The sequence below is a fragment of the Scyliorhinus torazame genome, chromosome 10 (genome assembly GCF_047496885.1).
Source record: "Scyliorhinus torazame isolate Kashiwa2021f chromosome 10, sScyTor2.1, whole genome shotgun sequence".
In the NCBI taxonomy this organism is placed as follows: domain Eukaryota; kingdom Metazoa; phylum Chordata; class Chondrichthyes; order Carcharhiniformes; family Scyliorhinidae; genus Scyliorhinus; species Scyliorhinus torazame.
The window spans coordinates 218828454-218841778 of NC_092716.1; the positions used below are offsets into that span (position 1 = coordinate 218828454).

The following is a 13325-nucleotide window of genomic DNA, read 5'->3' on the forward strand; positions in this document are numbered from 1 at the left end:
TCTAATCATCGTCCCTTGAAGTGGCCTTGAGTAGGGTGCTCTTTGTAAGGGCCAGTGCAGGCTCGATGGGCCGAATGGTCTCGTTCTGCACTGTAAATTCTATGATTCTATGCCTTCTTGAACTGCTACAGTCTTGAGGTGTAGGGACGCCCACTGTGCTATTTGGGAGGGTGGATTCAGCCACCTCATCTGCGAAAGATAAGTCTTACAACACCAGGTTAAAGTCCAACAGGTTTGTTTCCAATCACTAGCTTTCATTCACCTGAGGAAGGAACTGCGCTCCGAAAGCTAGTGATTCGAAACAAACCTGTTGGACTGTAACCTGGTGTTGTAAAACTTCTTACTGTGCCCACCCCAGTCCAACGTCAGCTTCTTCACATCATGGCTAAGATAAATGGTCTTGGAACTTTTGAAACTGAGCCAAGCATTCGTAATAGGCACGGTTGTAATACAAGTCCTTCGGAAATGTCAACAATTATGTCTATTGAAACTGCAGGAAAAGTTGTCTATCTAATGCTTAATTCAGAGCTACACCAGATAGCATGTCAACCAATGCACTTCAGCAGCAGGTTTCCGTTTACTCTAACTCACAACAGCACATTATCTTTTAAAGGGCTGGGGAGCAGCGACAATGGAGTCTGTTTCAACTCATCATTAATTTCAAATGGCACTGCTGTGTTCAGGTTTCCCATCTATATGATTCATGCCCGGTCTCCTTTTTCCTGCTGGGAAAAATGTGATCATCCGGAACTGAGGAAAGGGCTAGCTCATCCAGATCCCACCCACCATTTGTAAAGGCCTCCAGAGCTGTCCTGTCTCCAAGGAACTCTCAGCCCCTGGAGTGGGCTTCGAACCCCGAACCATCAGTCTCGGAAGTGGGATGCCACCAGTTCAGCTACAGAAAATATAATTTAGGCAAGTACCCACTGATCAAACAGAAAGTGTTTTCCAAAATCTGCTTCAAACAATTAAGAGCAATTCTGACAACCGTCTTGAAGTAGTAAAACCTATTGCAGGCCCCAAACACTGTTAACTTCAGTTCAACACATCTCAAGTAAACTAACTGAAATAATCTTTTGTAATATTTATATCATGCAGCAGAAAAAGCGTGAGCTATCTGTCTTGATTTCAAAATGGTCTCTCAGAAAAAAATCTGCCGTTTCCTGGTTTCCTCATTTTACTGCAGACTCCTGTGATTTACAATGTTAGCAACACATACCAGAGACTTCTGCAAAGGGTTCTGAACTTCAGCTCATTTCAGCACTCAAAACCCTGAGTAAAAACCCTTTGTAAAACCATTAAGGAAAAATTACACTACGCTCTTGCCCACTTCTCCCTCATCACTGAGCTACTAATATAAAGATCACTTTCTAACTCTAACACTTTGGGAAATTTTCATTGGTAGAAGGATTGCTTTTGAAGAGGTTGTGAGGGTTACATGAAGTTGAACGATTCACCTTGCTTTAGTTTGAGAGGGAGAGCTCCAAATTGTTCCTCATTGTGAGTACGAGATCATGTGTGGAAGTTATCAGGTTGGAAAAAGAATTAAGAATAGCTTTGGACTTGTTCTGGGAGAAATAAGTGTCCACTTAAGAGGCAGAGTAAAGAATAGAGGTGAGGAATTTTTAGCCACTGTAAAATTTAAATGAGGGATCTTTTCTGTAGTTCAGAGTATAAGGTGCTTACTAAAATAGTGTTTAGTCACTATTTGGCAAAGGGTCATCTTCGGCAAAGGGTTCTGAAATTCAGCTCATTTCAGCACTCAAAACCCAGAGCAAAACCCATTTGTGGAAGCATTAAGGAAAAGGTACATTGTGTTCTTGCCTACTTCTCCCTCATCACTGAATCGCACAATTAATATATTTACACCTGTCCATGCGGAAACAGGTATTGAGGAAAGAACAATCTCCCAGTCTTGCTTGTGTGTTTATGGATAATTCGCCTGAAGTGCAGCATCTTGCCAGGTCGTGGGTTTTTAGCTTGTTTGTTGCAGTAAAAGTTTTAAAACTTGGAATCCATTTTGTGTTCTGATCGGTTCAGTCATTCTCTGGAAGTCTGAGTATTTTTTTCAAAGTTATCCGACTCTATGGCAAATGTAACACTGGTGGCAGCTAATTAAAAGGCTGCCACCATGACTGCCCTCCAACTGAGGTCAGCAGACTGCCTCTCGGAGCTTATGGCTATATCAAAGTGGTGGTAGCTCAGCAGGGTCACCGTTACAGGCGGCAGCTCCTGAGGATGCAGCACGAAGAAGAGCATGGCTCCATGTCGGGACTCCCTCACAAAGATATCCTCCAGCAAACCCAAGGCCAGGAATCGGGGTTGGGGGAGCGGTGTCATATTTCAATGTCGACTCCTTAGCGCGGTGTTGACCAGTGCTACTGAAGCCTCCTCCGTGGGCTATAGGATGCACTTTAATGTGGGCAATAGGAGCCTATTCATTCTATTTCTCACTCCCCAGATGCTGCCAGACCTGCTGCGTATTTCCACCTGTTTTCCTTGCAATTAGGTAGTTGAAAGTCTGATGTTCAATGAACATATTCTCACAGAGAGTACTACCACTGCTGCAGGGTTGATTGCCAATTTCTTGGAAGGTACTTCACCTGACCAGCACGTCCCGCGGCCAGCCTTCATCAGGGCATGGGAGCAGCTTATGCAGGTGGACTTGACATCTCTGATGATGGGCAAGGGCAGAAACAATTCAGCTCCAGCATCGGCAACAACAGCAACAGCTGCCTTCGCCTCAGCCACATGAGCCTCCAAAGGGTAGAGGCGATGGTACAGAATTTGGCTTTCAAGTGCCAGTTAGGGCCAGCAACGAGGGTCCGAAACGTACACAGACAACCACATCCTTACAAGAGAGTTTGAATTGTGCAACGAGCTCAGCTAAAAATTTGCAATTAACAAAGAGACGCTAATTCAAAGTAACCAGCTTTATCCCATGTTCTAGACAAATGGACAGAGAGGATGTGCTAGGGTTAATCTCATGCATTCCTTCAGTACAAACAATGACTCAGGATAACCTAATTAAGAAATAAAGGCCACGTCACACTACCTGATGGCCCCAAATAACATCCATTCACCTCCGTAAACCTTTTATGTAAAGCACAAATTCTTTGCTGCCTCTGGAAAAATATCAAGTCTCTGTAATGCAATTACCAGAATACGATTGTACAGTAACATAATTATTTGCCCACCAGAGGCCATTGTGCTGTGACCTTTGACTGCCTAATGCTGTTAGTTGTAACTGATAATAAAACATATATAAGCTGTGCTCATTTTGAACCTCGGTGGAGAAGCGCCTGGATTGCCCAGAATTGGCTTCCTGTATGCATAATAAAACCACTTGAACATTGCATCTGGACTCCAAGTCGAAATTTTATATCAGAGTATTCGCTCAGACCTTTCCGAAGGGATGGCCGCCAAGATTCCAGCTGAAAGGAAATGTAAGTCCAGCACAGGATGTACAAGACAGATGTCTGAGTACCAATGCCTCACAAGGCCCAGGCTCTCAAAGCAGATCAATGTCAACCATTTGCCTTTTCCTGGAATAAGACCTCCTTTCCAGTGGGGCAGGTGGAAATGCGTTGCCAGTAGCTGATAGATGCCATCACTGGAGGATCCCCATCCCTATTCCTGCCTCCCCACCCAGCTCTTTGCCCCCCCCCACCAAGCTGTGGACTCCCTTTAACAAGGCAGCACGGTAGCACAGCGGTTAACGCTGCTGCCTCACAGCGCCAGGGACCAGGGTTCAATTCTGGCCTTGGGTCACTTTCTGTGTGGAGTTTGTACGCTCCCCCTGTGTTTGCGTGGGTTTCCTTTGGGTGCTCTGGTTTCCTCCCACAATCCAAAGATATATGGGGTCACACCGGCTTAAAATAAGAACAAAGTTTTATTTAGAAACAAGATAATAATAATCTTTATTAGGAGGCTTACATCGCCAGGGTCCCAGGTTCGATTCCTGGCTTGGGTCACTGTCTGTGTGGAGTCAGTACGATTTCCCTGTGTCTGCGTGGGTTTTCTCTGGGTGCTCCAGTTTCCTCGCACAAGTCCCAAAAGACATGCTGTTAGGTAATTTGGACATTCTGCATTCTCCCTCTGTGTACCCGAACAGGCACTAGAGTGTGGCAACTAGGGGCTTTTCACAGTAACTTCATTGCAGTGTTAATGTAAGCCTACTTGTGACAATAAAGATTATTACTATTATTAACACTGCAATCCTACGCAAGGAGGACGGAGAGGACAAGCACTCCTACCCCGTAGGTCCCGTGTTGGACATTACACTCTACTCCTGCAAAGATAGAAAGCAAATAGATGTGAGTGTGTGAGTGTTCATAATGGTTCACGTGGAGAGAAGGGAAGGACAACATTTGGGAAGGATCATTGTGATGTAGGAGTGTGAAATAGCAATTGGATAAGGGTGAGTGTGAGGATTAGCTGCTGAGATGTGTGAGGTAATATATTTGCAGAGGGCAAACAAAGCACGGGAAAACTCAGCAAACAGGAAGCTATTTGTTGTGTTCATCACCCTGGTTTAACACGGACTGCAACTGGATGCGATTGTACTTGAAAGTAGACTCCAAACTTTGATGTTAGTTCAATACACTTTATTGAACTTGTTAAGCAGTGCACACAGTTCGCTGTGGGTTTGACACTCTACTAATCTAAGCGTGCTTACTATAACTAACCAGACCAGACTAGCTCTGAGCCATGTGTAGAAGGTGCTAACTGATATATACACCCTGACTGTCACTGCAGTTGTCACCAGTGGAAAGAGGCAGAGTTTTGATGCCTCGTGTGTTTTATAGTGCAAGATCACCTTCTAGTGTTCTGCCTGGTGATTGGTTGTGTTCTGTCCTGTGTGTTGATTGGCTGTACTGGGTGTCTGTCACTAGCTGTCTGTATCTCATTTTCAGCATGAGTGCATATCCTGACATTATTGAGAGTGGTTAAGGAAGTGAGAGACGTAGAGTGCATGTCCGCAGATTCTGGAAGGTGGCAGGATCGGTGGACAAGATGGTCAAGAAAGCGTATGGAATGCTTCCCTTTATTGGGCAGATTATTGAATACAAAAGCAGGGATGTAATGATGGAACTGCAGAAGACGCTGGTTAGGCTGCAGCTGGGGTTTTGTGTTCAGCTCTGGGTACCACATTATAGAAAGGACATAATTGCTCTGGACAGAATACAGAGGAGAGGTACAAGAATGCTGCCAGGGCTTGGAAATTGCAACTATCAAGAGAGATTAGGTTGTCTTCCTTCAAACAGAGAAGGCTAAGGGGTGACCTAATTGAGGTGTACAAAATTATGAATGGCCTCGGCAGGGTAGAGAGGAAAGACATGTCTCCCCTAGCTGAGGGGGTCAATTACCAGAGGGTGCGTGGGGAGGTGAACCTTCTCAGGCCTCGTCTCCATTCTCATGGTAGCTGCACATCAAAGACCCAAGTGTCGGTGAGTCCTTGGCCAAAACCTAGACCACCCCGACCTCTGCCATCGAGCTGCAGAACGCACACGGCGCCTGTGTGTGCGCACAGTCAGAGGCCCAGCTACAAACCATCATTGACGTATCCACTGAGTCATATGAGGGAATGATTAAACATCTGGAAAACAAAGGTTCTCTACCAGCCCACTCCCGCCACGCAAAACTGCCCCCCCCCCCTTCCACACCCATCAAGATCCACTGTGAGCTCTTAGATAATTTCTCATACCTTGGGAGCCTCCTCTCGGCATGAGCAGACTATGAAATCCAGCATTGACTCCAATACCTCAGTGCAGTCTTCGGACGCCTGAGGAACAGAGTGTTCGAAGACCGAGATGTCAAAAGCAGCACCAAGCTCATGGTCTACAGAGCAGCCGCAGTCCCTGCCCTCCTGTATGCATCAGAACCATGGACAATGTACAGCAGACTGCTCAAATCCCTGGAGACATATCACCAGCGTTTCCTCTACAATTTCCTGCAAATCCATTGACAGGATAGCATACCAACATGAGCTTCCTCTCCTAGGCCAATATCCCCAGTATTGAGGCACTGATCACACTCGACCAGCTATGATGAGCGGGCCACATTGAGCGCATGCCACACAAGACTCCCGAAAGACATGCTCTACTCCAAGCTCCGCAATGCCAAGCGATCACTCGGAGGGCAAAGGAAATGCTACAAGAACACTCTCAAAGCCTCCTTCAATAAATGCAACATCCCCATCGGTACGTAGGAATTGCTTGCCTCAGAACCCACAAACTGGAGATGAAGCATCCGCGATGGCGCCAATTATCGCGAGCGCCATAGGGTGGAGCACAGGGAGAACAAGCGTAAACAGCGGAAGGAGAGTGTAGAATCTAAAGTGTCCCACCCACCTACCTTATCAAACACCACCTGCCAAACCTGTGGCAGTGTCTGCAGATCCAGGATCCAGCCATCGCAGAACTCACCACCCTGGAGTGGAAACAAGTCATCATCAACTCTGACGGAAGAGAAAATGCTGGAAAATCTCAGCAAGTCTGGCAGCATCTGCAGGGAAAGAAAAGAGCTAACGTTTCGAGTCCGATGACTCTTTGTCAAAGCTAACAGGCAAAGTGGGAAATATTTATACTGTGGAATGAGAATGAAAGATGAGTCATAGCCACAGAAACCCAGGGAAACCGGGTGCTAATGGCCACAGAAACAAAGGGGAAAGAGTGCTAATGGCAGTCCCCAGAGAGGACAAAAGATGTGAAAAGTTAAACAGCAGAGAAACTAACATCAGAGGATGGACTGTAGATGTGGGGGGAGGGGGAGGGGGAAGCAAAGAGGAGACAGGTGAAGGAAAGGTGGAGGAACAACATCTCATTTTCCGGTTAGGCACGCTACAGCCTTCCGGCCTGAACATCAAATTCAACAACTTCAGATGATCAGCTCTACCCCAACTCGACCCATTTGTTTCATTTCATTTTAACAGTCTTTTACCATTTCTTTCTTTCTTATATATATTTAATTTCCACCCCCGCCCCCCCAATCTTATCCACCTTTCCTTCACCTTACCCCTCTTTGCTTCCCCCTTCCCCTCCCCCCACATCTACAGTTCATCCTCTGATGTTAGTTTCTCTGCTGTATGACCTTTCACATCTTTTGTCCTCTCTGGGGACTGCCATTAGCACTCTATCCCCTTGGTTTCTGTGGCCATTAGCACCTGGTTTCCCTGGGTTTCTGTAGCTATGACTCATCTTTCATTCTCACTCCACACTATAAATATTTCCCACTTTCTCTGTCTGTCAGAACAGTCATTGGACTCGAAACGTTAGCTCTTTTCTCTCCCTACAGATGCTGCCAGACTTGCTGAGATTTTTGTTTCAGATTCCAGCATCCACAGTAATTTGCTTTTATCAACTCTGACGACTGCCCAAGAAGAGGAGCTGAAAAAGATCCAGTATTCAATTGTTCTTCATTCTTAAAAGGAATTCAAGGTGGTGACCATTCACTTCTGAGCTTAACTACAAAAATGTATTTAGATACAATTACAATAAAAGGGACATATGCAACGTATTCCAAAAGTTTGCTTCGGTCTTGACCTAAATTATTATCTCTAAGTCATTAACTCTACAACTGTTTGAAAATGAATTGGAGTGCAGAATGTGTCCCTATTACAGTTGGTTAGAAATCATCACTATTTATACTTTTAATTAAGTCGCAAAGAGGCTTGATCCAGATAGCAACTTCAGACCAGACTGATAGATGCTCTTAAACCATCTGATCTCGGAGAGAAGTTAACACCACAGTGATGCTGCTCAATAGCACAAAATAAGGTTTCTTAGGAAGAATGTCATAGGAGTAGCCCAACAGAGAAAGACATACTAATAGAGAAGGACAGTCCTTCCGGAACTGTCAGATGGCCCAGTTTTATTTTAAAATTGGATTTTTGGTAAGCGCAGTATTTGATTCTTCCAAAATAGGAGTGCTTTGAGCAGGAAGTACTTTCCCGAGTCTTTCCTTCTCCGCTAATGTTGAATTTTAATTAGATTTGGTGGTCTGGCTGAAATTTTGTGTGAACTTTCTCTTGTTGAAAGTCCATTGCTGGTTGGGTGCTTCGTTCAAGAAATTGAACGCGTGGCTGCCCCACCGGCTGTACTTTCTTTGGCTGTTTTGAAATGTGGATCCCTATCAATGGCTGAGAAAAGTTTGGTCTCAAGCGAAAGTGATGTGAAGCAAACTTTCATTTTGTTGCATTGTTGTCAAAGAGCAAAGTGCTTCTATTACAAAGCAAACTGCAAGAGCTGGGGGAGTGAAGGAAATCAGAGAGAGTTTATTTTTCTAACATCCAACATGGCCAATATAAGTAGACTGCCTTCTAAAAGATCATTTAATTCATAAACAGTTTTAAAAAAAGTATCATGGCGCAGTCAAGATAGGTATTCTCCCCTGCACCCCCAATCTTTTTTGCTGCTTCTCACCAATTTCCTTGGTGACAAAATACATGCTGCAACAAGCAGATTTTCCCTCACATGGAGTCTTCGCTACACTTTACTTTTTAAAAAGACAGAACTTCAAGCAAACACATGTAGTGAAATATGTTAGGAAAGGTTGCAAACCACACTTTTTATTTGAAAAATGTATTAATATCAATCCTGTGAAATGCAGCAAAATAGTATATTAATCCCGGAATGGAGGGTGGTGATTAGCTCCTGCGACATTCTCCATTTTTAGCAGTCTGGTAAATGGGATCACATAATTTACTGTCTTCACTCCTTTAACACAGATGTTAGTTTAAAGGAAACTGGTAAACATTTGTGTTACAATAGCGCAGACAGGAAATATATTAATGAGCACATTAAAAATAACAGAGAGAGGAAATGAAACCCACAACATACTAACCAACTGTGAGTTATAGACATATAGACAACCCCTCCTTCATTTTCTGCTTGTGCGAACCTAGATTATACAAATAATCGAGAATGGTCGCTCTCTTCTTGGACCTCCTCCTTTCCAAAATAGACTGCACAAAATTGGCTGCCACCGACTCTCATTTATTCAATCTCTTGAGGGAGACAAGTAGCCGAACATAAAACGTCCATGAAGAAAAATAAAATTCCTCCAACACCCAAAAGTGAAAACTGAAATATATGCATGTTACACCATTGTGCATATTATTCACCCCTAACTGCTTCCAGGCTGGGCCAAAGTCAATGTAGTACTGCATACATACACTCACATACAGCTCTTACGATCTCTGTACAAACAAAGATACCTGTCCATTCTGTGAGTAACATCAGCTTCAGCCAATCCAAAGAGCTTTCTGCTTTATTCTCTTTCACAATAACCAGATGTTTTCCTTCCGAATATTATTACGTGTTAGATATGGAAGGCTGCAGGAAACGCAAAATCCAGTAATGGGGAGAAAGCGAAAAATAAAATTCTCCTGTAAAGCAGGCATTGCACATTTTGTTACCCTCCCTAAGTGCTCCTACTGAAGTCCTTATTTGTAAACCCAAATATAGCATTACATTGTCTGTCCCGCACACGCTGCTGGGTATAGTTGTCCCTTGCTCCCTTGCCTGAATGCTTTGGAAATAAAGCCTGCTGTTCTGCTTGCCTTTTCAATACTATCTCGGTGCCACAGAACACAGTGGCCGCACGCTATTCCCACACCCACTGGAGCAGCCCTGGGGATAAGCACAGCACAATTGATAGAAAGTGTATTCTTTTGCATAGGTTCCCACCAGCATGGAGCTAGCAATTTCCTGGGTTTTATCTGAGAACAAATACCTTTGAAAACTGAAAACAAGACGTCCAGATACATTGTTATATTGAGTAGATTAGTATCCAGCTACATTGTTACATTCACTGAATTAATCTGTGTTTTCCATCACTTCAGAAATATAGCCTACCGCCAATCTAATGGGGCTGCGACCAACTAGTTCACAGGCCGCATCAGCTTATCGTTAAGTTTGTTTAAACCCTTTTAATAAAATAGAATCTTACAGACTTTTTAACTAATATTTAATTTCCTTGATTGTACTGGATATTATTAACCCACACTCTCCCACATGTGCAGGAAGTTGCCCGGTTACTGTAACTAGGGTTTTCAAGCTAGAGTCTCAGGACCCAAAACAATCTGCAACGCTATCTCATAATGTTTCCGAAGCCACCAGACTTCTCTATTTTCCTGTTGTGATTTACTAGCAGGTTGCTTTTGTTGCCAGACATGAATAAAAACTTTTCTGTTTTCCTTTGAGAAGCAAGGATGGTCTTTTGGAACGAAGGACAGCCAGTTTTCAGCAGCGAGTGTAAATAATGTTCAGGGTGGGGGTCTCAGTCGAGTATCTCTATTAATGGGAGAGTCTCAGAAGTGTGTTAATATTTATGGGGAGGAGTCTGAGGAAAGTGTATTGAGAGGATATACCAGCAGCATGTCTCTATTTATGGGGGGGGGAGGGCGGTCTCACGAGTAAGGTAATATGTATGGAGCGGGGTCTCAGGAGAGTGTCTATATTTTTGAGGGGATTAAGAGAGCCTGTATTTATTGGGAGGTGAGGTGTCCTCAGGTGAGTGTCTGTATTTACAGGTGTCTCAGTTCTTCCCAAAACCAATGTCTTGTGTGTACTGGACAGTGAGGTGCAGTAATTTAACATTCAAGCTTCCATAAAATTAGAGAATGCATCAACACAAATGTAAGAATGATTGGCCTAGATTCTCTGACGTCCGCCGTTGGTAGCGGGGTGTCCGAGGCGTTGGAGAATTGAAAAATCGGGATTGGCGCCGGGCGCGTGATGCTCCCCTGCTGGCGGTGGGATCGGGGGTTCGCACCCGCGTGCCAACGGGAGGATGTAAAGGAATGCAAATGACCCATTTGCATCACCATAGCGGGCCCGGAATCATATTCTTTGGCCTTCTGTGATTCTCCGGTCCTCTGGGCTGGAAATCACGTGGGCAGGAATCACAACAGGTCTCACCAAACGTGACCCTGACGTGACGGCCCTCGCGGCAGGTAGGCCAAGGGGGTAACTCCTGAAGGACGATGTCCCCAAAGTCCATCCAAGGGCCACTCTCCCTCCCCACAATGCACGACCTGCCCATCCCTCCTGTACCAGACCCCACTGCCCACAACCATCCTCCAAGAGATCTCCTGAATATGGGGACCCCCACAGGGTCCCCCTTAATAAAGGGATCCCCAGTGACCCCTTAATAGGGAGACCTCCCAGGGTCTCCCCTTAATAGGGAGACCCTGCACAGGGCCCCACTAACTAGAAGCCCCCCTCCCCACAGGGTCCCCCAAACCAGAGGGACCACCACGTTGACCCCCTAACTAGAGGGACCCCCCACAGGGACCCCCTAACTAGAGGGACCCCCCACCGGAACCGCCCCCCCCCCAGCAAAAAGAACCCCGTCTGGAAGCTAGAGAGCAGTTCAGACAGGGGCAGTGACAGGAATTACAGTTGTAACTCTTATCTGGAAGTTGTCACATGTCCATTCTTGAAAGAGAACAGCTGTGACTCAGGAATATGATTTCACTGCACTTTCCTCTCTTTGATGTAGTCAATGTTTGTAAACATTGGGGTTTCACCACTTAGGCCTCTGAACCATGAAGGGAGATGAATGAATCAAAGCTTCAGATGGTCTGTAGAAGCTGTCAATCACAGACCACGACTAGGAAGCTATGAATGGCTTGCAGTTAGTGGGGGGGAGGGGGGGGCATTCGGGGCTGCTTAATTGCATGGCATGGAACACTGAATTGCTTGCCTGCATGCGCTCTCAGAGAATCATAAACCAGTTGTAATTCACCTCCTGTTGGAGACCATGGGCGTCAATCTCCGACCTCCCGCCGGGTCGGAGAATGGCCGTTGGCCACCGTGAATCCCGCCCCCGCCCCCGCCGAAGTCTCCGCTCCCGGAGATTGGGCGGGGGCGGGAATCCGGCCGCGCCGGTTGGCGGGGCCCCCGCTGGATTCTCCGGCCCGGATGGGCCGAAGTCCCGCCCAGGAATTGCCTGTCCCGCCGACGTAAATCAAACCTGGTATTTACCGGCGGGACCAGGCGGCGTGGGCGGGCTCCGGGCTCCTGGGGGGGGGCGCGGGGCGATCTGACCCCGGGGGGTGCCCCCACAGTGGCCTGGCCCGCGATCGGGGCCCACCGATTCGCGGGCGGGCCTGTGCCGTGGGGGCACTCTTTCCCTTCCGCCTCCGCTACGGCCTCCACCATGGCGGAGGCGGAAGAGACTCTCCCCACTGCGCATGCGCGGGAAACTGACAGCAGCCGCTGACGCTCCCGCGCATGCGCTGGGGAACTGACAGCGGCCGCTGACGCTCCCGCGCATGCGCCACATTTCCGCGCCAGCTGGCGGGGAAACAAACGCCATTTCCGCCAGCTGGCGGGGCGGAAATCCCTCCGGCGTCGGCCTAGCCCCTCAATGTTGGGGCTAGGCCGCCAAAGATGCGGAGCCTTCCGCACCTTTGGGCCGGTGCGATGCCCGTCTGATTGGCGCCGGCTTTGGCGCCAGTCGGCGGACATCCCGCCGTTGGGGGAGAATTTCGCCCCATAATAGTCTCCCAAATGGCGAATACAGCCCATGCTACTTAACAGCACAAGTGCTACAGAACAATGTGGAGAAGGATTGCTACATCATGAGGAGAGTCTTAACTGAATAGATCAATATGCAACAGGGAGGCCAGGAGCCTCGAGTCAGCACCGGGGTATGCATCTTGTAGATGGTACACACTGCTGTCACTGTGCATTGATGGTGGATAGGGTGTCAATCTAGTTCTAGAGCTTTGGACTTTATTCATTTCGACCTGGACCAGGCCCAGCAAGACGAGATGGCTAAGGGACTCAGCACAATTTCTGATATGCCACAGGATTCTGTGATCCTGAGGCTAAGCGTTGACGCGGTCGGAAACGCCGTCGCGTTTCTGGACGGCATCAACACGGCCTCAGGATCAGCAAATCAGGATCAGTGCCAGCACGGCACTGGAGCGGTTCACGCCACTCCAGCTGCTGATCCTGGTGTCAAATGGGTGCCGCAGGATCCGCGCCTGTGCAGTGGCACCGGAGCCAACACGCACATGCGCAGTGGCTTCCTTCAACTTGCCGGCCCCGACGCAACACGGCGCAGGACTACAGGGGCCGGCGCGGAAGAAAGGAGACCGCCAGCCAGCGAGGTCGGCCTGCCGATCGGTGGGCCCCGATTGTGGGCCAGGCCACATCGGAAGCCCCCCCCCCCCCCCGGGGTTGGACACCCCCTTTCCCCCGCCCCCACAGGCCGCTCCCCGACCCTTCCAGGCTGCGTTCCCGCCGGCTGAGAGCAGGTGTGGACGGCGCCGGCGGGGCTCGGCTTTTTTACGACGGCCGCTCGGCCCATCC

The 13325-nt window shown here is 47.5% G+C and overlaps 1 protein-coding gene across 2 annotated transcripts in view; it reads right to left on the bottom strand.

Annotated features, from left to right (window-relative positions):
* The window catches only part of LOC140384582 (ethanolamine kinase 1-like), a 605708-nt gene that overhangs the window by 321903 nt on the left and 270480 nt on the right, over positions 1-13325 (bottom strand). Inside the window, exon 4 of one of the 2 annotated variants that reach the window (XM_072466412.1) lies at positions 6358-6432. The exons of the other annotated variant lie outside the window; for it this stretch is intronic. Coding sequence (XP_072322513.1) covers positions 6358-6432 — 75 coding nt within the window. The remainder of the gene's footprint in view (positions 1-6357; positions 6433-13325) is intronic. 2 annotated transcript variants of the gene reach the window in all.